This window comes from Exophiala aquamarina (assembly GCF_000709125.1).
Source record: "Exophiala aquamarina CBS 119918 chromosome Unknown aczIA-supercont1.3, whole genome shotgun sequence".
In the NCBI taxonomy this organism is placed as follows: Eukaryota; Fungi; Ascomycota; class Eurotiomycetes; order Chaetothyriales; family Herpotrichiellaceae; genus Exophiala; species Exophiala aquamarina.
The window spans coordinates 2,809,075-2,834,096 of record NW_013550585.1 but is presented as its reverse complement, the minus strand read 5'-3'; the positions used below and the strand labels follow the sequence as shown (position 1 = coordinate 2,834,096).

At 50.6% G+C, this 25,022-nt stretch overlaps 5 protein-coding genes across 5 annotated transcripts; 2 read left to right on the top strand and 3 right to left on the bottom strand.

Moving 5' to 3' along the window:
* Positions 1–524: 524 nt before the first annotated feature.
* Positions 525–1,478, top strand: A1O9_04592 (uncharacterized protein; the record flags this gene model as incomplete). Its single annotated transcript, XM_013406881.1, has 1 exon — positions 525–1,478. The coding sequence occupies one exon, from the start codon at positions 525–527 to the stop codon at positions 1,476–1,478; it is 954 nt and encodes a 317-aa protein (XP_013262335.1).
* A 3,992-nt stretch (positions 1,479–5,470) lies between these two features.
* A1O9_04591 (peptidylprolyl isomerase) lies at positions 5,471–5,870 on the bottom strand (the record flags this gene model as incomplete). The annotated part of the gene is made up of 3 exons (XM_013406880.1): positions 5,471–5,535; positions 5,591–5,655; positions 5,731–5,870. 3 exons carry the CDS (start codon positions 5,868–5,870, stop codon positions 5,471–5,473), a joined length of 270 nt encoding a protein of 89 aa, XP_013262334.1.
* A 3,823-nt stretch (positions 5,871–9,693) lies between these two features.
* Positions 9,694–10,635, bottom strand: A1O9_04590 (histidinol-phosphatase (PHP family); the record flags this gene model as incomplete). The annotated part of the gene is made up of 1 exon (XM_013406879.1): positions 9,694–10,635. One exon carries the CDS (start codon positions 10,633–10,635, stop codon positions 9,694–9,696), a length of 942 nt encoding a protein of 313 aa, XP_013262333.1.
* A 6,419-nt stretch (positions 10,636–17,054) lies between these two features.
* A1O9_04588 (cystathionine beta-lyase) lies at positions 17,055–18,499 on the bottom strand (the record flags this gene model as incomplete). The annotated part of the gene is made up of 2 exons (XM_013406878.1): positions 17,055–18,230; positions 18,281–18,499. 2 exons carry the CDS (start codon positions 18,497–18,499, stop codon positions 17,055–17,057), a joined length of 1,395 nt encoding a protein of 464 aa, XP_013262332.1.
* A 3,883-nt stretch (positions 18,500–22,382) lies between these two features.
* On the top strand, positions 22,383–24,554 carry A1O9_04587 (uncharacterized protein; the record flags this gene model as incomplete). Its single annotated transcript, XM_013406877.1, has 1 exon — positions 22,383–24,554. One exon carries the CDS (start codon positions 22,383–22,385, stop codon positions 24,552–24,554), a length of 2,172 nt encoding a protein of 723 aa, XP_013262331.1.
* Positions 24,555–25,022: the final 468 nt, after the last annotated feature.

The window sequence follows — 25,022 nt, the reverse complement described above, 5'->3', positions numbered from 1 at the left end:
TACAGTAGTCGAATACTTGGAGTGGTCTCCCGGCGAGGTCTCCCCATCCAGGCCAACTACCGAGCTCAAGAACGTGGTCGGAAGAGTGACGACGGGATTCGGGAGTTGACCTTCTGAGAACCCTAGGCTAGAACCTATGTACACCAACTAGCTGCACCTGAGCTCATCTCATCCCAGGCCTCTCATTTTTGTGAGGTCTAATTTAAGACGCTCCTGATATCGTTGTCGATAGGTCTGCAGGGACCAGTAGCGACGGTATAGCCGCCGTAGAGAGCATTGTGCTGTCATGAAGCTTGGTGCTCAGCTTCCCGGCGACCACTCCGCTTTCCAAGGTCGGCTAATCTTCTACCCGCTGGGCAGCAAGACGTCCTGTCCACTGGCACCCAACAGCGCATTGAACTCTTTTATGAAGGTGGAGACCTCGCTGTTGTTTTCTTTTTCTTGGATCAAATTAATTTCAGCTTTCGACTACTGTGCTTTTTTCTTATACGACTAAAGACGCTCCCAATATAAGGCTTGCAAGAATGCCTGAAATCAACGACGACAAAGCTCAGCATGTGATTCCATTCATACTGCCGTTGCTGTCGCAGCACCAAGAGCGATATTCCTCATCTACAAATCCCCCACCCTTCTTCATTGGTCTGAACGGTGTACAGGGCGCCGGGAAGTCTGTGCTGGTTGACATCTTGAAGTCTACGCTGGCAGCTGAACCACATAAGCTGTCCACAGTCGTCTTTTCTCTGGACGACCTATACTTGACACACGCTGATCAAGTAGCGCTCGCTCGAGCGAACCCTGACAATGCATTATTGCAGCACCGTGGCCAGCCGTCCACGCATGACGTGCCATTAGCGCTCTCCGTGTTCGAGAGCTTGAAGGCCAACAAACCCACGAGGATCCCGCAGTACAACAAAGCTCTGTTCTCTGGCCAAGGAGACAGGGTACCCGAGTCAGAATGGGAGGAAGTGAACCGTGAAGGAACCACTCCTGTCAAAGTCGTTCTGTTCGAAGGCTGGTCTGTTGGATTTCGGCCGTTAAGTCAAGATGCCCTGGAGGCGAAGCACGCCAGCGCTATTTCCGCCCGAAATAATTCCAATGAAATAACACCATATACCGGCCGCTTAGGCCACAACAGCCTGCAGAGTGTGCAGACGATAAACGACGCGCTCAGAAAATACGACAGTCTGACGTCGCAGCTCGATGCATTCATTCACATCGACGCGCAGGACCCACAGTACGTATATAAGTGGCGACAGGAGCAAGAAGTGGGATTACGCGCCTCACGCGGGTCCGGCATGACTGATGACCAGGTCCGGCATTTTGTTGACGGCTATTACCCTGCGTACGAACTCTATACAGAGACGTTGCGCGAGGGTGTCTTCAAGGGTATCGCTGCGGATAACGACTGCTCGAAGGGGAGACAGCTCAGGCTTGTTGTTGGCCAGGATAGGAAGGTGAGGGACGTCATTGTGATATAAATTCTTCAGTCCCAGACCATTCATCCACCCCGCTTCGCTCGTTTCATGCCGGACAGATCAGGTCATAAATGCCTCAACAATGGAGCTGTAAGTCAGTCAAAGCATAATAGTATGTATGAGGGTATCAATCTCGGAAGGCCCAACCTCGACGAGACAAAAGGGGACAATAACTCCTCGTACTCGTGGGTATTTATCCTTCCCCAGAGACTTCAGGGAAATGCTCCCCGGTCGCACTGCGAGTAACTCACCACGAACTCCCCTGACGTTCCAACGAACCCGGGCACTACACAACTCCAAGAGGATCGCAGTAAAAGCGCGCTCACGGAGATATTTACGCCTCAACTCAAACTGCTTACCAACCCAGAAAAGCTGAAAATGAGACATCGTCACCTTCGATCCTAGATTGATCCAAGGTCCGATTGCGGTCGATTGAAGATCATAGGCCTATGATTAGCGGACTCAAGTTGACAAGTTATCATTGAGACAAGAGTTCCGTAGTTGCAGGCGGTGCGATCAATCCTTTCGCTTGTGCAAAGTTCGGGATCTAGCTTCTCAGCAGCATGAGATGTTTCGCCAGTAGATAGGCAGTCACGTAACATGCATTCAGTCTGATTCAGTTTCCTTCAATTTTGGCCCCATTTTTCTTTCAGCGCAGGTTTATGATCACACTGTGTGTTGCATAATATCCCAGCCAGGCCAGCGCCAACGTCTCATGCCAGCCACGACTTTCAACCGATCCAAAAACAGGCAGAACGAAATTCCAAGGTCGGAACAAATCACGGGATCTCTTGTCGATTGTCAGTTGACCAGAGTCCAGCCAGTCACTACCTCCAGAAACTCATTGAGTGGTGAGCAGATTGTGTGTTCGCTCCTTGTCCTTTGACGAACAATATCGGGATGAGAAGACTAAAATGGTCAAGATGTGTTTTCTCAGTCTGTTCTTACCTGCACGAGCATCGACCTACAGAAGCATTCGTGATGCCAACACGAACACCATCCCCCAAAAGCGGCTGGCAGCTTCGGCAAAAATGGCACGGGTGCACAAGGACTCAAGATCTGGGAAACATGTCAGAATGACTCAGCAACAGTTGCATGCATATCCACCCATTATCCCCATCCACAGGATTTAGAGATCCCATAGTCCTGTGATGGGCTTAATCTCTGGGATCCTTACTCACACCGTGCTTTAGCCGAACCCAGAAACTGACGGATGAATACTTAACCATGTAAAGGGCGCGGGTCGATCTCGGATCGACTTCTAGGGCAGATGCAGCGGGTAGAAAAGCAGTACAATACCTTGTCCGTTGGCTTCCTTATGCTTGGTGTTAGTCTGCATGGTACCGAATCATGCAGATCTCGCCGTTGCGATTTACTCGGGTCGGTCTCGCTCAAGTCGATCAGCGGATCCAACACTCAGCAGACAACTGAGACATGAAGTCCGGTACCTCGTTCAATTCTTTCCGGGAAGAATTGCGACAGACTGAAGGCTGGAAAAAGCAGGAGTGACTCAGAGGGTGGGCGATGCAGACCGGAAAGAATCGCAATTGGAACTGGCCTTTGCCCAATGCTGTCTGAGGAGAGAATTCCGCTGTCACGGTCAGTGGCAGCCTCATGAAAAGGCTGCGAAGCAGGCGCAGCGCTGAATGGGCCAATATCGCCCCAAGACTAGGCAAAGGCGGGATACCAAGGACTGCTCTTAATTATCCGGTCGAGGAAAGATTCGGGATGGGTGACAGCAGCTGCTGACCAGGACCCTGGCGACTTGCGAAGGTCGATCGGCGATTCCAGGGGTAATGCATGCATCCTTCGTGTTTTAGAACAGCATTGCGAACCTCGACACCTGTCGGTGCACGAAGTGAGTAATTGGCTGACCACGACCTCTGCATTGCCATTCACTAGTGTAAAGAGCAGAGGAACTGGAGTTAAAGCAGTGTCAATAGCTAAGTGGCGAACTCCACGACAGAGTTATCCTTCGGCGTCACAAAGCAAGGCTGCCGATCCCTGTCGTGACGCATATAGGGTAGTTGGGGAAGGGCGGTTGCTGGTATAAACCTCTTGAGGTACTTGCTCGTCTGTATATTTACCTTAAGGCTGGTGTATCTGCACCCCATGCATTCTAATGCTACCTTTAGCTCTCTGATAGTTAGGCCGGAATATAACTCGGCCTTCGTGTGTGCCTGGAACTGCGTAGTAGATCCTTCCACGGTCAAAACTTTTATATGGAAACTCCTGCTCAGAGCAAGGTCGAACCCATATATATATTTCTCTAACCTAGCTAACTAGGGGCTTTTGTTGTGGAGCCTCCTCACGGACATGACGTGTCGCCGTGACCGCCTCTGCCTCCCTCTCCCGGTGGTCGGAAGAAGGCGTGAATGCGCTTTTCGTTGCCATTAGAAATCTATATCCCTGTCTACTGCCCACGACGTTTGCCTCGGCACAATTCGATGATGGAGGACGTTTGACTTACATCAACAATTGCTACCTGGCTCATCGGTGGATGGTGGTATAGCGGGCAGTCAGAAACCCTGGTTTCTATGTGCTGGCTTGCCGAGATGAAATTTTTCTTCGGAACTAAATCTGCATAGGTAGTGCCGGGCAGCTCTCATCTACTACTGCAGATGCTCAGAAAACCTCCCAGCCCAGCAATTCTCGGAGCCAATGGTGAGAGACAGTCGAGAAATAAGTGCAAGCCACCACCGAAGAGTTAACTACGACAATGACAAATGCCTCGAATCGGTCTCCACCTTCTCCAGGGTAAGCACCAGTCACAGGCAGGGACTTGCAGAAACCCTCGTACTCTCTATTTACCTCTAGGGTACCAGGTTATCCTGTAGGTGGATGCCGCGACCCTGAACCGGTGAAACCGAGGATACAGTTGTCAGCCAGTGACCCTGCAAACGAGTCCAGCCAGCTTTCCCGACGGTATGGCCAACCCCAGTTGTGGTGGCCACGGCAAGAAGCGAGATCTGTCAATGCATGCACTGAAGCCACATCACGTCCAGAAGTTTGGCAGGGGCGCAGGAGTCTCTAGTAGCCACGGACCTCAAGCAACACCAATAGTCTAACAAAGATACATTGAAAGCTATAGTCTTAGAGAATAGAACCGAATGAAGGAAAAGCAATGATCACGATTTTCCTTCAATCCCTCAGATTCACTTCAAAGAGAGCCGAAGACCCGGCCTTCGGCTCACCAACACAGTATCAGCACCGAAACCTTGTAATTCATGATATATGCATGTCCTGAATGCCAAATCCCCCGTCCTCATTAAAGCTGTTGACTACATCCATCGATGTAATGCATTGCGCTGAAAGAAATTGCCGCCCACCCAGAAGCCACTCGCCGGTTGGAATTCGGTAGAGGGGTATTGAACCTCTTTCATGCCCTTCTATTATTGATGCCTTTCAGGTGGACATCACTAATTATCAATTTGTTAGCAATATTGCCAGGCACGACTAGAGGCGAATTTGTAGTGCATAAAAAACAATCCATTTCCGCTGACAATGGCGAGCATTTGTTTAATTCATGCGAGCCTTCATCCACGGTGATAACTCTGGCTGGTATAAGCCATAGAGACCTGGGCTCAAGCTGGCGAAAAGAACTTGCAGTCCGAAGGTGACAATAAAGTAATAAAGGTGACTTACAAGATGAGCGTGGCATTTGGAGGAATCAGACCAGGAAAACCACTGTCAGTCCCACAAAGTCAGTACATGGTCCAGTATCGATATCAGCAAGTGAAAGAAAGCGAGTCGCCCGATCTCGACAACCTCGGACAACTCTACTAGTTCAAGAAGCAATTGCAGGGCATGGGCTTGCGCGGAAGTAGGCTCGTCGGGGTTTCAACTAGGTATTTTGGAAGATGGGGATACTAACGAATCTCCATATGCAAGATGTCTATTTGGTTCGTCAGCAAGATGTCCCACTTGCCCAACGGGAGTTACGGCATGATCAAAAGTTCTGGGATTGTATAAGATAGAATGCGTGGTTGACGAACTCACCCTGGGATGACCAAAGTACTTTTTTCACCCAGAGACATCTGCGGAACACCTTGATCCCAGCCTAAAGGTTAAATGAGAGATCAATTCGCCAGACAAGATCAGACGATGTGCCATACCTGGGATGACCCTACCGACACCGATCTGGGTCTTGAAATCCCCTCGACCTACGGAGCTATCGAATCTAGGGGGAAAATGCCGCGTTAGCAGCGAAACCGCGAGAGTTGGATCTCCCATGTGAATTGCAGAGGAAACTCACTGTTTGCCTTTGTTATTGTTGGCGGACGCCGAGGGGTCATGGAGCCAGCCAGTGTACTCGATTGTGACTTCATCTCCGGCTCTGGGATAGTCTTGACCATTGCCGGACTTGATGAGTTTCTTGCTGATTTGTGAAGCCATGATCAGCCTATCGTTAACCTGTATCGTGGTGGGGTGGCGATGAAACAAGAGCTCAAACGTCTGTGACTAGGGCCAAGAAAGTCGAGGGCTGGTTTCGTGAAGTGAAGGAGATCAAAGTGAGACTCGCAATGACCTAGATATTTATCCAAGATGGGATCGAGGAAGGCACGCTTCGATCTAGTATGGAAGGACGGAGCTTGGCAAGAGCGGCAGTAAGGCAGGTGCGGGTTGCGTGAAGCATCCGCGAGAGGCGGTGATGATGTAAACTCGCGTAGCGGGGAGGGCACGTCAAAAACTCAGAGGAAGATAGCAAAAGGGGGCGAACGGTGTTCTTCGGATCGATCTTCGGGTGAGTCTGTGTGGCACAAAGTAACAGCAATGATGCAAATGGGACAGTTCGTCTACGACAAAACTCAAAGGTATGACAGCACTCAGACAAATTGGGAGCGAGAAACGTGGTCGGGGCTTCCGATGCACCGAAGGCAGCACTGGCCTTGACAAAGCGCAGAACGGAAACGAGGTGAGGCACAATGTCACCGGGCAGACTGTACGAGCACAGGTAGCAGTGCAGAGAGCAGCAGACCAAACGGCGAGCAAAAGAATCTTGCCCAGTATCAAGGGCATGTCAGGCTTCAACAACCGGCCAACCAAGCTAGGTGCTAATTAGCATTAGGCTTCTTCGTATCGATCGCAGCCGGATGGGGAACAGTCGAGCTTGAAGGTAAGGTTTACCAGGGCTATCTGGACCAGGGATCAAGGGGTCAGGGGGTCAAGGGGTTCAGGGCCCGTCAAATGATCGCCAGAACGAAGGATGGACTCCGCAGGTGCACTGACAATACTCGGTGGAAACGACGAGGTACATCCGCGGTACCAAGTGACTAAAATCGATGGAGGGCAGTTTGGCGAAAAGATGTGCTATCGAGGGGTACCCAGCGGGGTTCTTGACAACATTTTGACAAGTATCAGCCCACCAGTCCAAGGTACCGACAACCGAGCACCAACAACCTGTCCAGTGTCCACCGGCACGAGGGGTTCTCATTATGAGGAGGCTAATGGAAATGACAGGTCCTTATGCACAACATCCATCCTATTTCAGCAGTCTACAGCGGTGGGTCGGTCTATTTTGGCAGAAAATAAGGACATTTCAGGTAGACTGGCCTTTCTGTTTCATCAGCAACCACATCATTCTGGGGCACGAGGGGCCTCGCGAAGTGTCAGTGGGACGACAATCTGGCTTCGAGTCGAGCACCTCCAAACTCGCCTTCTCCAACCTGCCACACGGAAGATGGCGCACATTCCCAAAGCACTAAACGACAACCAGGGGGGAGAGGACTGAACCAGCGGTCAAACTGAGCACTGAGCCTAACTGCTCATGGGGATGGAGTATTCTGTACCGAGGGTGGATCTAGGATACCTAACATTACGAAGGGGCCGGGCGAGATGGGAGCTGGCTGCGAAAGCGACTGCTGCCGCTGTTCCTGCTACTGCTGTTCATGATGCTCCTACTGCTATCCCTTGTCCTCAGGAAAACACGGATGGCACACTGGTGAATTCGGAGCGGGCAGGCAGGATTAACGCCTGAACCAGGGTTCGCGGATCTCGTCTCCTATTGATCTGATCTGAGGGCCACATCCCTCATTCCACATCTCAAATCGCACATCCCCCACTAATGCCTGTATGGAAGCGGAGATAACGACCCTGAACCACGTTTGGCACTCGCTTCAAGTTTGGGCAGCATGCACCCAGCTTTCTCGGCCTGCAGGTGGATTTGTGGATATTGTCCGACGTCAGACAGCCCAACCCAGGTGGGTGCCATGGCATGGGACATACTCCCTCGTCCCGTCTGGCTGTAGGCCCGTGGGGATTGTTTGGGAGTAAGTTAGCGGGCCTTGGAAATACAAGAGTCATGCTGGCACGCTAGGACATGTGATTGACCTTCATCTGTGATCTGCATGATAGGTGTAACTGATACTCCGTACTCGGGGACGGTTTCCAGCTTAGATCCGGGGCATTGGGTTCCTCATCATGCACCTGGGATTGGTCGTCTTGTTCATCTTCTTCCATATGACCAGAGTCCTCATGTGCGACAGCCGATTGACTGCAGATACTGACGGCAGTACTCCGTACCGTATCCCGAGGCTGATCTCAGCTTGGGTGCTACCAGTGTCACTACAAGCCACTGTTCCGCCCGCATGATCTTTCACCCCTCCAGCCACCACTTTGCACCGAGTCCCCAGAATCTCGAGTACTGTTGTGAGGCGAGGCGATAGATGCGCAATCCCGTCCCTATCGCTGCTTGTGGTGCGAAATAGACAGCGGAGCGGCTCATATAATCCCATTGTCCTCGTGGGGCAGGCGACTTGCGACCCTTTTTCTAGAATGACTTCTCCGTACCAGCGAACTACTATCAAGTACCGTGTCCCGCTAGCTCACGGCGAATGATGCCGAGACACATCATAGGCAGCACTAACTACTTTGCTTGGGGCGCAGCCACACCATGCGGCTTCCTTTGCTGGACTTCGCTGGACATTGCTCGATCTCACGGCGCCTCTAATACGACGTCTGGCTACACAACCCGCACATCCATGTTCCCATCTGCGGGCTCCGCGCAGGCCATTGGAGAAGACTTCCGAAGTAGTAATCGAAAGCATGCATTCTCTGGCCCGATGAACTTCAGAAAAAGCAACTGCCAACTTTCAGTGCCACTGACCATCTGATGGCAGGATAGCTAGAGCGGTGAGAAGCAGACAGTCCATTTTGGCGCCCAAGGCAACACACGTTCGTCGTTCATTTCACACCCAGATACTAAACTGGTCTAGTATCTGGCAACCCGCACGCAGAAGCCACTGCCATCGTCTGCCCCGTCAGGACCCGGCTTGGTCGTTGACCCTGGTCCCGTAATTTGCTTGAACCTGCTGTCACTGTTTTCCTTGGTTACCCCGTTAGCATAGAAGCGGACAATCTTTGTGTGTTTCCCTTTTTGTCAAGCACTCTCACGGCGATCTGCACCCCTTGACCATCTGGATACTGCCGTCCACGCTAATTCATCGGTTGGTATCCAGTCATATTTGATGAAAATGGTTGATCTCCAGTCCCAAGTCAGGGGTCCTACAAGAAGGATCCCTGTACGGGTTATGGAGTACAAGGTATTACGGCCTAATTGTGCTCTTCTGTCACCGTTCATTTTCTTCGGATCTGGGTGGTCTACTGTACCGGGAAGGTAGTCTCGCCGATACTCGCCGAGACCCCTCTGCTGCGTGGTCGTCATGTCGCAACCACCTTCATCGTGCGTCAAGGTGTAACATAACCGTTGAGGGCTCAATCTCTCGTATTCTACCCAACTAGCATTCTCTACCAATGGTCGGCTGACCACACACATCCACACGTAGTCTTCCAATCCCAACAACTATCATTATTACACGCGTGATTTCTTAACGCTCTCGGCTGTCCAGCAGCGCTATATTGTATATAGTTCATCAAATAATGGATCCTTGTGCCTCTCCGGTGTGGAATCTAAACTTATGCATGTATGTAATCCTTGCGGGAAGTCTGCTTGCCAAACGCCTCCCCTCTGGCCTCGCTCCCGACCTTTTCAAGGACCAAGGGATATTATTGATGTCAACTACCTCGGATGATACCCAGATACTCGAAGTTGTCATTGACAACGTTGCTTGATCATTTATGATTAATTGGCGCTCTGACAACATCCCACCAATGGCTCGTCAAACGTAATCGCCCAATTCGGAACGAACACATATTGGGTATGCTTGCAGCGAAACGAGATCCAACGTCGCTCGTGTGCAGAAACGTCAACAGTTCTTGACTAGTTGTCTCCAGTCTTCCAAAATCTATGTTGTTCGAGTTCCAGAAGCGAGATTTGGTCACATCGCAATGTGGAAAATCGAGTGTCAGGGTGATTGCCCGAGGTTGCGCTATGGTCAAAGACTGTCAAAGAGCCTATTCCCACGCTTCGAAGATAGGAGAGGCAGTGACTGTAATTCAGCGCCACCTGGTCCATCCCGTGGCTATCATCGGATAGGCAGAATCTGACGCCCTTCTCTACCGCAACCCTACATATGTCGGCCTGAGGATAAGGTTCGTTCAAACCCTTGCGCAAACTTGCGAAATTGAGTTCAAGGGCCGCTCCATACGATGCAATGCATTCCAAGTTTCGCTCTATCCGTTGCCAGACACCGCCGAGATGCTTAAGGCTTGCGTTGGGGTCGTCGCTTTTCAGGCGGATGAGATCAAAGTGACCCACCACCGGGGGTTTGGTCGCCTGCAACATCGCTAACTGCGCGTCGAAATAGTCCTGGAAAAGCTGCTCGTCCGTACCGCCAGCTTTTTCGCGGGCTTGCTTATAGAACGTGTAGTCGTAGTCTATGGGGATGGTGTGTACATGGTGGACTGACCCGACAAAAAAGTCAAATGCATAGGTTCGTATGCTTCGATCGATGAGCTCGAGCGACTCTGGTCGAATCCAGTCACTCTCGAAGCCAATGGGTAGTCCGATCCTACCACCGAGTTTCTCGCGCAGACGAACGGCTTCTTTGAAGTACGAGGCTTCGTTGTTTAAAGAAGATGCAAGCGTAACCCCCGTCTCCTCCTCTTCGGGGTATCTGTCCACGTCATGACGAGGCATGTGTTCTGTCAGAGCGAAAACTTGCATCTCCTTTGATATCGCGGTGAGGATGATGTCCTCCAGAGAATCCCGGGCATGGCCGTCACAGAACTGACCAGAGTGGCTGTGGTGCGAGAAAGGCATCTTCCGATCTTCGTGTAGATGGCACCAATCGAAGGGAAAATGATATAAAACTCAATCTGTATTTGATGAGCTAAGTAGCATGATTGGCGTTTGGCCAATCCTCGGGTCTTTGTTTCTCCGGCTTTTCATCGAAACCCGACTCCTCCCTCCCCGTTTTCGACAACGACACTTTAACCCCCACTCCCAGCCGAAGGCATGGAGGAGCGTGGCACTCCCTACAAATGATTTACTGGGTGATCAGCTTCCTGTTTTACTGATATCAAGCAGAAAATCAATCCTCGAGTGTAGATGTTTTCGCGCACAAGTCGATCTGTTCTGATGTGGACAATGAAGTTCACGTCCCTGCCTCATTATTTATTCGTGACGTACGTCGATTGAGGCACATGGCGACCAGCCTAGACTATTCCTACTGTCAAGAATACTTGGCCCCTTGTTAAAGGCTACACTATCGATATCGGACTCCACTGTTGGTCACTGGGCGGGTGCTGGGCGGTGAAAGTTCAGAGAAGTGAGCTAGCTAAGCGAAAACGGTGCGTTTGTGAAGAACTCTGTCTCCGAGGAGATTCCCCCTTTTGGAGGAGTTCGTCCTCCTTCTCACTACTGTATACTGCATCAAAACTCGATCACTTCCCGCGATTGCTGGCAATCTCGGAGAGCAAATCCATGACAAATCATCAAAGAAAATGACAGCGAAGTGTCATATATATTCCAGCCTTTTCATCGGGTTTTGTCGCAAATGTGACATGCGCCTGGACACCATTTTCAAAAACAAACGCTTAGACCCCAAAAGTTCTTTCTTTTTCTTTGCGTTCGACTTCTGTGCCTCCCGGTCTCTGGGCACTAGGATGAAATTATTCGCTCTTGCGTTTTCGATTGGAAGTTTCAATAAATGCGCACGGACCGAAAGACGAGATCCACAACCTCTTTTCATCTAGCCTTCTTGCCAAAAGTTAACATTTTACATACATACTATGCAAGGCAAGCATAGGAGTAGTTCGGTTCGTCGCTTCCCTGCAAGCTAAGTTTTTCGGAATGCAGCTCAAGGTGGACACATCAGGTGATAATAAAGTTTGGACTAGTATTTTCAATACATTATGGACTTCATTCCACCGCATTACGTATAGGGTTGTGCAAGCAGTGCAAAAATCACTTTGAAAAGGTTAGGTACGATTGGCTTGACTACTATGTTCGGAATAGGCGAACCAAACGAGTGTCCTACCTCTGTGAGACGGATAGGACTCGCAACACTTTACCGATAAGTACCACATTCAAGAGAGTGACGTCTCTCCCCAAATCACCCAGCATGAGTCCTGCCCAATCCTATGACGACGCGATGGACGGAAATGGTGCTGGCGACGGACACTGCCAGAACTCTGCGATCGAGGCCGCACACTCTAGCCAGGTTCTAGAATGAAGCAACATCAACACTTGCCGCATATGTTCTGCATAGTAGCGGCGTAGTTGAGGTATCTCTGATGGACAAAACCTTCTGCTCAGATCCGTTCCTCTGTAAGTTGCCTTCCAAGATGGGGCGGGGCATCTAGACCAGCAAAATCGGAAGCGCTGTCAACGTGCCAGCAGACCCATTTGCGGAAAGTCAGTGTCTGCCATGATGCACCTGTTGTCCTTTTGCATTTCTCAGAGCAAGAGAAATTTCGCTATGGGCATTTACGGAACCTGCTCGGCCTCGACCTGGCCGTGTCATTCTGTGGGGAAGTCCGAGATCAGCTCCCGTTCATACAAGAGAGCTAATGCAGGATTTGTGAGCATGTACTTCTGGTCGCCGCTCGATGGATGGTGGAACCTCCAAAAAGACCCAAAAAATATGTAAGTGCGAAGAACAAGGGACTCGAACCCTCAACCTTGGCTTTGCCACAACCAATTAGGTCTGAATAGAGATCAATGATTTAGGAGAGCCTGATAACTTTGTTAGTCGAATGTCATCTTTGGGCAGTGCCAAGAGCAAAACCTACCACGCGCTACCATTGCGCCAATCCTCCGAAGAGAAATGTTGAGAAATCTCTGGCAACTTGGGACGGAGTTTCACAAGCGATTTTCGAAAATTAGAAATATAGCGCATTGGAACTCATCACGTGATTGCCAGTCGTTACTAACCTGTCGTCAATCACGAACATTTGTCAGGTATCGAACATCGAAAAGCCCATCTAGCAAGACAAATTCTTATCGCACACGCAAATGACTACGTACGTACGAGTTCCACAATTCTGCGGTCGTTTTTGTCACGCCAACCACCTCTGTGCCCCGTTTTCTGAAGGCATCTCCTGGCTAATATTGCTAGGCCACTTGGGCATCTGACTCAGACAAAAAGGTTAATGGCGGGGCTCACGTCGAATCCTGGCACAGGCCACTCCTTCAACCCCGGATTCATTGTACAGTCGCCTAACTGGTGTCTCAAAAACTTGGATTCCGTCACGCTTGCTAGTGCAAGGAAGCTGCATGGTCACCTATCCGGAGAAACTCAGATGAACGCTTACAAAGTGTTCTCCAACCGTTGTTTTTTACCAAGGGCAATCAAGCGTTGGAAATGGGCGCAGCCTCTTCTTCGAGCATTGCCCAGTAATATCCTGCTTCGATGTAGGACCTTCTAGGGAACACCTCGCGCCATTATGTACAAAGTGCTGCCGAGCACACTTCGGGGCTGGTGGTGTTGAATATACTGGCGAGCAACACCAAGAACCCATCCATACCGATCTATTGCTATGTAAAATAGGGTCCAACATCCCCAGTGGATATGTTTCTATGATTGTTAAGCTCAGCGGCTACGTATCGCCCACAAATGGCAGCAGATCCCCCCTCGATGAGGTTTTTAGCCGCGATCCCAACTCTTTGCGCGAGGTGCGTCCGTCACGCCAAATTCTACAAACCATCACCTGTCCTAGGGAGGAGACAGAGAGTACCGATGTGATGGCAATGCCCCTCTAGTCACAACGCTAGCGAAGGCCTGATCCATGGATGCGGTGCCCGCCTGCAGATCGTAGCTGACTTGGCAAAGCGATGGTCGCCAGCCTGTGCCGCTGGGAATTACACTGCTCCCCTCGAGTTTCTCACAATCACTGTAGCTGGTCTAGGGAGGCATGACGCATGTCAGGCTCTTGGACACGACAGTTTGCTGCCACATGATGCACATGATTGAGCAAGCCTGCATGATTACCCCCATTTTGCTGCATATCGGGCTACATACTCCTGCTTGAGCATGCATTAAATCTCAGCATGACGGACAACCATCTGAATCAGGATAGTCTCCCTGACAACGGGCTGGTTACGAGTAGTCTTTGTGCATGCGCCACCCGACAAACCTGGCCGGGAGCGTCTCTGAGACGGGCATTGCCGCCAAGCTCATTGTGCGAAGGTCATCTTGGGATCTGGTGGCTCGATTTGGTGACCTCGGGGTTGTCGATCGCACCCAGGTGGACTGGACTCCTTGTTCCCGATCATCGTCTGGGTTTTCCGAACATTGGGCACTGACTGATGTGTTTCCTTACAAGGGATCCAATGAACCAGCTTCTAACCACATTTCGGAGGTAGCAACACCAAATTCATGTGAGATGCAATTGCAATTCGATAATGTCCTGCCCACCCAGTCTCCAACACTATTCTCACAACCTCAACCCTTTACGACAAACGTTGAATACTGTGGGGTATCCGTGTATTTGACGGAAGTGAAGCAGTGGACACGAAGGCCAGTGCTGTCGGGGAGGGGGAGCACAAACCCCCCAGAAGGATTCTTTCTATTGGGAGTAGAACCCAATCAGACCTACCATTCTATCTCGCTTTTAGTGCACTCTGGAGGCGGCCTGGCAATCCCTCAGGTCCAGCTACTTTGAGAAATGCCTACAAGTACTTGTTTGTCGATCACCCAAGTATCAGTACTTGGCGATGCCCAACAAAGTCTCGAGTGCTCGTAGGTTGGCAGTTCATCATCCAACATTCATTTACCTTGAGGATGTGGAGCGCGCAGAAAAGCTTCGCCTACCTCATGCGCAGGCATCACTGTTCGCACCTCATGCTTTCGAAATCAATGTATTCTACTGTTCAAAGTTCTGAAGGATTTGCACAAAAGCATCAGTTCACTGGCAATAATGCATCAAAGCTTCAAATAAGCCATTGCCCTCTCAAAAACCTGCGGCACGGTTAAAGATAACTCGGGAAATCTGCCTTGTCACCATCTTGCACCCCTATTACCATTGAAAAGATTCCTATGAACCTATATGATTTCTGGAAGTTTGGATCGCGGACTGCTCTGATATCATATGCAAACGCGACATAGGTGTTTTGAGAACATGCCCAGAGCTGAGCAAGGATCAAGCCGCTGAAATGAGAGAAATGACCCAAGAACATATTATTCGCACCGCATCTACGAGTACGAGTCCTCCGTACTGCTGCCTCATGTCAGGCTTGTCTCCACCCGGAGTGGCAAGGGTAGCCGACGCCTGGGCTGACAGCTGTATTATTAGTCTCGAACTGAAAACATACGAGACCATTGTGCCTACCTGTAGGCTGTGGGACCTTAACTCTACCTAGCAGACCCTCCATCACGCAGCTGGTCCGTATAACTCTTCATGTCCTTGTTTGTATGGACGCTGGGATTTTCTTTGATCTGACGGCCATTCGAGCACTTGGATAAGGAAATTCGCCCTCAGAGGAATACCTTAGGGAAGTTTACTGTCCCAATCCTTGATACCGAATTTGAAGCTGCCTCCCCTTGCCCAATGTGTAGTTTTCTGTGACTCTGTGATTACTTACCCTAGAAATTCCAGGGTCTTACAGCTCTCTCCTTCCTCGTCGCCCTCACTTCAATTAGAAAATCGAAAGTAACCATCAGCGACCGCGTATGTGTTCATTCAATTGGCTATTGACAGCTCTCTCCTCCCCGTTTCAATCTAGCCACGAGGCGCACAACAGCATGTTCACTTTTCAATATCAATGTGTAAACGAACACGACACTGTTGGGCCCATACCAGCACATCGGCTCACCGCTGAGACAGCTGTCAAATGACTCAATAGTCGCGAAAGAGGAGGGAAGGGTGCCCTTGCTTTGGCCATGAGCCTCTGTAACCAGCATGCCGACATTCCAGTGCTGGCAGCGCTGATCAGTGTCACAACATGAGCATGGGTACGAAAGGTCCAAATGTACAGACACATCCGTAGCAACATTCTCCAGCCGCTGTCGTCGCCCCATTCGACTGGCCAGTGAGATAATGCAGGGCTTGACGCGATTGGTGATCAGGTTTTTCCTTTGTAGGAAACCTGGAGATGCCGATCGAGGCAGAAGGAGAACAGGTGGCAGAATGCTTCGTCGGATCTGCATTGCAGCGGCAGCAACATGTACCCACATGCGACTGGGATCGACTATGATGGCTATGGATCCGAATCTTCTACTCGTATGCTGATTGTAGATGGTAGAGACAAAGCATCCTCTTTTGTTGCAAGCCTTGAAATCAACGGAGACAATGCCCGTCCAGCTTCGTGTTGATAGGGAGCTTGTCCTGCACCTCTTGAGTTGCGTGAAGGTTAAGTAGTACATATATGTAGATCACAATACATGGGCACCCGATCCGACGTTGTCTGATTTCTTCTACGGAGCACTCCGATCTACAAAGGCTCATGCCCCGGCAACTCAGAAAGGTAGAATAACAGCCTTTTTATACAGCACCAAGGTCACACTGTGTCTCTCCAAGCAATCCCTATCAGATCGGTCCCACAGACCTCCCACAGACCTCCCACAGACATTTCTGTAAGCCCGCCGTCGACAGAGCTTGCTATCCTTAGTTTGAGATACACAGGATTGGACATGCCGCGGAATGAGGACCAACTTCTTTAGTCGTATATAGTCTAGACTATGAATTATCTCGCAAGCAGTTCCACCCAAAACAGAAAAACAGCTATAGAATACGAGATCTATCTGGGCACTGTAACTTCCCTTGGTCGCAAGGTGGCAGCCGTCAGCAAGGGGACCCAAGCCTTATGAGTGAAGAATGCGGTGGATTCTACGCTCATTTGGGGATGTGTAAAACTCGCGAGATTACAAGACCGTACCGAGCGAGCAAGCATCCAGTACCAGCGCAGCCTGGTTAGATAGAATTTTTCTGGGACTGTAGAATAATCCCTTTCCTCATTCCCTTCAAATATCTATATTCTCGTTCGAGCGTGTTTTGCATATCTACTAGCTATATCTCCAACTCGCCCGAGAGTGCCGGACAAACCAACACAGGACTTGAGACGCCCAGTGTGCACCCTTTGGACCTTTCCGAAATTTCGTTCAAAAGGTCTTTCCTTTTCGTTTTCCCTGTTGGTTTTATTTCTGGCATTGCGACTAGAGCATGTCCATCTGATTTGAAGGCGCAGTTTGATGCATATGATTGGAGATTGGCGGTAGAAGCAGATAGGATGAGCCGGGATCAAGGTTCATTAATAGAAGCAGCTGTTGCAGCGAGATGTTCGGCTTCCTCAGAGTGAGAGTCACCAATCGTTGCATTCTTGGCGTAGAGGCCATTCAAGGAGACGTCCATGGCGCCCGCTTGGACCAAGGCACTCCTCAGGTCGTCGAGGAGATCCTCTCCGTCTTCGATACCGACACAAAGTCGGATCAGATCCTCGGGCACGCCGCGCTCCTGGCGGGTTTTGGCATCGATGCTCGCGTGACTCATGCGGCAAGGCATACTGATGAGTGAGTTAACGCAGCCGAAGCTGACGCTGATGGCCCAGATTTTGGCCGACTCAACGATGCGCTCCGAGAGCTGAATGTCGCCTGTCTCGAATGAGAGCACTGCTCCGGCGCCACGAGCCATAGAGTTGTGCAGGTCATACTGAGGGTGAGACTTCAGACCCGGATAACGAACTTTGAAACCGGCGGACTCCAAGAAGCGGGCAATGAGCATTGCGTTAGCTTGCTGGGCGTCCATGCGGACTTTGAGGGTTTTGATTCCCCGCATCAAGAGCCAGCAGTCAAAGGGGGCAAGGCCACAACCAGATGCGTTGATTGTGAAGTAAAGTTTGTCGCCAAGTGACTCGTCATTGACGGCGAGAACACCGGCCATGAGGTCGTGGTGGCCGGAGAGATATTTGGTGCCAGACTCGTATACAATGTCAGCACCGAGCTCGAGAGGGTTCTGTAGGAGCGGCGACAGCATGGTATTGTCTACACTGACCAGGCATGAAGGGTTCGCGATGTGGGCCATACTGGCGATTGTGGGGATGTCTACGATCTTGATCAATGGATTGGTCGGGGTCTCCAACAAGACCATTGCGGTTTTGGAGGACACCACTTCTTGAACCTTTTCAGGTGTGGTGGTATCGACATGATGTACGATGATGCCGCCATGTGTGGAGAGATATTTTAGGAGTCGATTGGTGCCTCCGTAGAGGTCGTCCCCAGTTACCACCTCGTCGCCAGGGCGCAGCTGGCGAGTAATAACGTCGAGAGCACCCATGCCAGAGGAGACAACCAGTGCTCTTTTTGCTCGCATGATCTTTGCCAGGTGTTTCTCAAGGTGGGTTCGGGTCGGGTTCCCGCTGCGGGTGTAATCATATTCGGAGGCACCGCCCGTGGAAGACTGTTGTTTGAAGGTTGCAGACTATTTCAGTTAGTTGCAGCCCAAGGAATTCATGTTGGGAGCTGGTATACCTGGTAAATAGGTACGCTGCTGGCATTGTACTGATCGTTGCCCTCGGAGTAGACCAACTGAGTGGCAATGGCATAATTGCGACCACCTCTGGGGCTTGAGGGTGCTGGGGACGGCGGTAAATCATGACCATCCAGGTCGATTTGAGAGAAGGCTTTACTCATTGCGTTGAGCTTAGGGTTCCTCAATGGCGGTGTAGAGGAAGGCCCTGAGTCAGACATTGTGGCTGCGCGAGAGTGATGGTGGGGGAACAAGCTCGGAGACTTGCAACGTGGATATCAATATGCTCAAGGACATATGAGATGGGGGCAGTGAGAGTGAGGTGGTTGTGGTCAACGAGATTTTTAGGATCAAGATAGCATGGTGGTGAATATAACGATAGACGAAGAGGTCGAGGTTCAAGTGGTGCAAATGAGGTGAAGGCTGAGTTTCCAAATGGAAAATGTGGAGCAAACATTCTGCCAGGCCCAAATGACGTGCTCGGCAATTCTCTGGAGATGGCCGTTTCGTGGTTGGACATTTTTACTGTGAACGGTTGCTTGACGCGGTTTTCGGAAGCCACCTTGGATTTTCTCCAGCTTTTTCGACTACCGACCAGTCCCCATCCTTCTCTCGGCGACTTACTCCGTACAGTCAGACTGATCTGACCCGAGGTTCCGATACGGGAGGTGATGGGGAGGAATGCAACAGGCCGATGAGCTTACGGCTGAAGAAATATATGATTTCAATCAACTCGACCTTGCATCTTGATGAGAAAGAAACTGTTCCCTTTTTCCCCGTATAGATTTGCATACGCCTTGGGTCATTGTAGAAACAATGGATAATGATAAGTCGTGCAGTGAGTTTGCTAAGCCCCCTAGGCTTTGCCCAAATATCGACTGTAGAGTCTTTGCCAAGGCCTTGGGAGTAGGGAGTGATGCTGGTGTGCCAGTGTGGGACGGAAAACTTTGCACGTGATACACGAGAGCTCGGAGTTTATCCGGATTTTCACCAAAATACGGACAAACATTCTCCCGCGAGAACCTACAGCACAGCACACGCGGCGTCGAGTCTACGATGAAATAATATCAACATCAAGTCGAGTGTTTTTCATGCTTCAGGTACCGAGAAGATTCCTGCAGATGGACCAGAGCAGCGGTCTATACATCATTCAGAGAGATACTTACAAAATATCGCGCGGCACAAGGGTGGAGTCGAGGTACTAGCATACTCCCCCCACAGAGCACTGTGGTTGAGTTCGAGAACAATCGTTGATCAACATCGTTGTTTCAAGCTTGCTTCCCAGTCCCATTACAGGGCATGAGAACCCCCTGGACCTGGACAGCCATGGCATTCATATCCACACGGAGATACGAATGCTCGTACATACCTAGTAGGGAGCACTCCATACTCAGTACAGACCACCACAAACCACTCGGTAGGTAGACAAGCATCAAGCGAATGATCGTGGTCAGGTGGTTGGTTGTTAGAATAGCGAGCTCGGAGTATCTCAGGCTCTGTTGCAAATTACGAGCACTACTCTAAGGATTACGTCAACTTGTACGACCTGTAATCCAGCAAAGGGGTTCATCATTGGCCAAGCCTAAGACATTGGCTTGCGCACGTGTACGTGTTTGGCCGGTGTGGAATGGTTTGATCCTGACGTGAAACGGTGACACAATGCGCGGATCTGAATTGTGCTCATATATGAGTATAGGGAGTATTGTGCACTGGTTGCGCGTCCGTCACTTCATGATGGGTGATCTGCGTTGAGCCACATGAATGTGCACATGTATAGAGTGCTCGAGAGTTGTTCATGCAGTGTCGGTGTGTATATCATCACGTACGGTCATTTGCCGAGTACGGAGTGCCGAGTCCGAGGGTAGCAAAACACATGGAACGTTTAATCCTGCCTCATGATCACCCTCTTTTACGAGGACTACGACGAGCACGGAGTACTGTGCCGGAGATGGCTGATCTCAAAGTTTATGCACGAGTTGGTGTTCGTCCCGCTTACCCCTGAATGAAACAAGCCGGCAGCTCGGGCAGCTGGGCAAGCGGGGCCGTCGATTTTGCATCCCCACCAGAGTGATCAAGGTGACACCTGCCATTGAATAACAGGTGTTGGATAACGTGAGCATTGGAGCTTTCAAAACGAGGGCTGCATGAATTGGTAGCACCATGGACTACAAGAACCAAGAGACAGTCGCGATGTAAATGTGGGAGGTTGTGAGATTAAAAACCTGGAATATTGTTCCAAGGCTGGAATCGGGAAGGGCGCTGTTGACCTTTTGAGCCTTACTCGCACAGTACTCGTAGACCTTTATTTGACCTGGGAGAATTTTCACCAATCCCAGCAATCCACTCATGCACCTCAACCAGGCCAAGGCAGCGGGAGGCGTTTAGCTGACACGCCCCTAGCTCCTGGTACCAGGGACTAAGATTGGTGAGGACCTAACTTTGGCCATGCTCACTTCATCATGGTTCATGCCTGACCTCTGTTCCATCGAAGCTGCTGTGCGAAGGAAAAGAAGCAATTGGCATCCCCATTCCCGGGGGGTTTCCCCCTTCGCCGACTCATTCCCTTGCTATATTGCCTTCCCGAATCGGATACACAATATGTTTCGGCCAACGTGTCAAGCTCCAAAAAAAGACTCAACAACCTTATCCTGGTTGAGTGACGAGTACAAGTACTAGTATACCGAGGAGTCCAGAGTCTGACGATCTTTACTTGGACAAGTTCGTATTCTGGTTCTGGAGGATTCGATACGCAGTAGGAAGACTGCGGCTCCAACAGCCACTGACCAGTTGAACAAGACCATGCCCATGTTGGCAGGTAGCAAAAGCCACCATCGACAGCTAAGAGAAGCCCAACGAGGAGCGAGATTGACCTCGAAATTGGTCAGAGTGTACAGAAAGCCAGGGCCACTGGGGGCGGGAGGACATCCAGGGCGTTGGCGTGTCACAAGGGTGTGCGATACCGTCTTGTGGTATTTGCGCTAGACCCCTAGAAGCTTAGCTTTGGCATGACCACCAATTAAACCGCGTCATTCGTGTCTTGTTCCTGCCTAAGCGTGTGCTAGCCCTGTACCCAGTACACTGCACAGTTGTTGAACATAAGAGTGGACAAGGCGTACCTGCCGTGCCTGAGCCACTTGACGCCCCCGACAATCCAGGGAAGTGATACTAGCCCTCACGCTTGTTGCTCGCCTCATCCGCTCGCTTTCCCGCTCTCATCACATTCACTCCCTCTACCCAGTCTAGTCGTTGCTTGCTCAATTCGTTCTTCTCCCAACGTGACACTCCTGCAAAGGCTCATTCTTTTCTGTTTTCACACCTACGCTCGCCCGCCACCTCTCCCATCGTCACTGAGCCTCGATGATCCGTCAACGTCGCCGTGGTCGCTGTCTCTCCTTCTGCGGCCGATAACCTCCTCTTTCGACTTGTCAACCCGTCTGGACCGCCTCCTTTCAGCTCATTCGAACTCCAACGCCCTTTTAGCTAGCACGATTCTTCGCTGCTCGCGTTCGCTCATTTGCCAATCGACGTTCACGCCTTCTTGACACGATCGAGTACTCTCCTTAACAACTTTCTTTTCGCTCCTCGTTGCAAGGCATACGTAGGCTTCGAACGGCCCTCTCGCGCTCAAGACTGACTACCAAACGTCTTTGTTCTATCGTTCAATTGGCTGGCCCAACTCTTCTCGCAGAGCCACGATCTACTATCAACTTTCTTTGTTGGGGTATTTGGTCTGTCATCACGTCAAAGAATTTGTTTCCATTCATATGAACCTGAAAATATCTTGACATCCTCGTCCATTTGCGGCAACGTTTGAAACAAAGAACACTGTGTGGCCAGCTCCCACCGAGCGTCCATTAAGTCTTGTACACAAGTCTTCCTGCGGTCCAACACAGGCAACCCGGCGTCGACGAGACGATTCCTGAACCATCAGGCAATCTTTCAACCTTTGAAGGGTCTTAGGATCCTAGCCACTCTTTTGAACATATAACCTCACCCTATACATTCATTACATAAGATTCTTGCAGTAAGTTTCGGCTCTAGGAGACTCTCTAGCCTTGACTGATAACCATGGCAGTATTTCTTGACCAGTTTTCCAGCGCCATCATGAAGATTACATTGATCACGTTGATCTTTTCGGCGGTGGCTGTCTCCATCGCTGAAGCCGTTCCGGCACATCCTAGGCGGACGGATATGAAACCGAGATACTACTTTCCGCGCGCAGTAAAAAGACAAGTAACGGGCGATAACAGCACTACAACCGACGCCTCCAGCAGTACAGACTCTGGTTTGGGTAGTATCATTTCAACGATCGGAGATGTTCTGTCTGATGTGGCCTCGGTGATTACCGAGGACACCACTTCCACGACAGACTCAACAGCAACGATTACCACTGACCCCGCTGCATCTACAACTTCTACCGAAACTGGGATTACACTAGGACGGGACTCGGTCATAAGCGAGACGGCGTCCAATACTGATAGCACGACAAGCACTCAAGACCCGAACGCAATTCTCTCATCCGCCACTGATGCTGCTTCATCGATCCTAGATATTGCAAGCTCGATTCAAAACGCGGCATCAACTGCTGCTTCTTCAGATTTATCTTCGATTTCATCGGCACTCTCTTCCGCTCAGGCTGCGGCTTCCTCAATCGCAGCAGATGTGAGTTCCGCCGATGACGCCCTTACGTCTTCGGAAACAGCGTCCCTTCCTACAGGTTCAGATATCTTGGATCTGCCAACCGTGTCTCCCACCGTGAGTGTGAACCCAACAATCACCCCTCCACCGGACAGCACCGAGAGCAACACTGCAAGCAACACTGCCTCGAGAACCGAGTCCCAACCGGACCAAGATACTGCATCTAATTCTGACGACAATACTCAATCTCCAACCACTCCTATTACCACTCCGCCCACCGATCCGCCAACGCAGTCGCCGACTACCCCTCCTACCACTCCTACCGATCCGCCGACCCAGTCACCAACTACTCCTGTTACCACTCCACCTACCGATCCGCCGACCCAGTCACCAACTACTCCTGTTACCACTCCACCTACCGATCCGCCGACCCAGTCACCAACTACTCCTGTTACCACTCCACCTACTGATCCGCCGACCCAGCCACCGACCACTACACCAACATTCAGCCCAACCGACAATCTCAATAACCCCAATCAAACCGTTTCAGATCCAGGCCCAGTGACAACTCCACCAACCATATCTCCTACCCTACCCACGGAGACTCCATCTCCACCGCCTGTGGTGGCCAACGTGACCAGCACCGAACCCTTTACCACCCGGCCTACCAGCTCAGCCCCTCCCACCAACACTGTGAAGCCTACTGGAACAGATTCAATGACTACACTGATACCAGATTCCAGCATTATCACTGCACCTTCAAGTGCGCCAACCTCTGGATCATCCTCAACCAGTGCAGCTGTGATTCCCACTACGCTCCCCAGTGTCATTCAGCCAGAAGGAGGCATTCCTCCTGCACCCGAGAACTCTACTTTGATCCAGATCGGATTCACTTATGGTCTCAACTACAAATTCGTAGTGTCTTCTACAACGGCAGTCTCCCAGATATTCTCCTTTATCCCCCCTGGTGTTGGAAATGGCCTGGACCTGGCTCTCGACGAAGTCGTTATGCAGTATCTTCAACCGTACAATACGCTGGACAGTGTCGGCTACATTACTACTTTGGCAATGGCATACATTCCCGAAAGCAAGGTAGATTTACTGTCCGTTCTTATCTTGAATCCGAACTCGGGTCTCTTCCACAACGACAATCCTTCAGTGACAACGTTGATGAGCATGATTGATCCGACCATTCCGATCTTGGCTGGATCTACCATGGGTAATGGTGGAACTCCTATCAATTCTGCAAACAATCCCGCCACGACCTCTGATAGTGGCAATTCTGACGACGCAACGCCAGGCTCCAGCGATTCAGGGTCTGGAGTTCGACCATCTTCGGTCGGAATCGCTGTGGGCGCAGTTGCCGGTGCAACAGTTTACGGAGCAGCAATGTTCCTTGTGGCTAGACGGTATAAGAAGAAAAAGGCAGGTCATCAAAGATCAAGCAGCATGCAATCTGGCCCTAGTAGCCGCCCAGGAGAACAATCCAATCTGATGGCAGCTGGTGCTCGCGGCAGTTACGGCACAAGATTTGGTGGTCGAACGTCCCGCAACAGTGACCATAGTAACTCGAACCGAAGCGGACGTACATATATCAGTCCACCCGTGATGGCTGAGAACAGCCTGGGATGGAACTGATCTGCCCAATTTGTGGGACCAACAAAATCTCAAGGACAGCGCTACGCCAACCACTACCTATATCCGACGCCCGTCTACGACACAGTCTTTTCTTTTAACATATTTTTTCCTTTCTGTTGTCTATTTGTTCTCGTTTTACCTGGGGTTGATAGTATTGATTGGAGATTTTGCATATTCAAGAAGCATAGGTATTTTGGAGATGTTGAGAGCAAAGAAATGTCCTAGACCAGAAGAAGGGCGTGTGTGGGTGTAGCTATAGGGGTTGACAACCAATCGTAAAAGAGGAGTATTATGTCAAGTCCTCAGGGAATTGGAAGAGGGAAGAGCGTATGAGAATGAAGAGCTTTGTATGACTGAAATGTAAGGGAGTTGCTGCAAGGTGAACGCTCCAGGAAAAGCCAAGCCAAGATAGTCCAAAGATCAATATTGAGTGTACTGTGAACTTGAATTTCCAACCCTAAAAAGCAC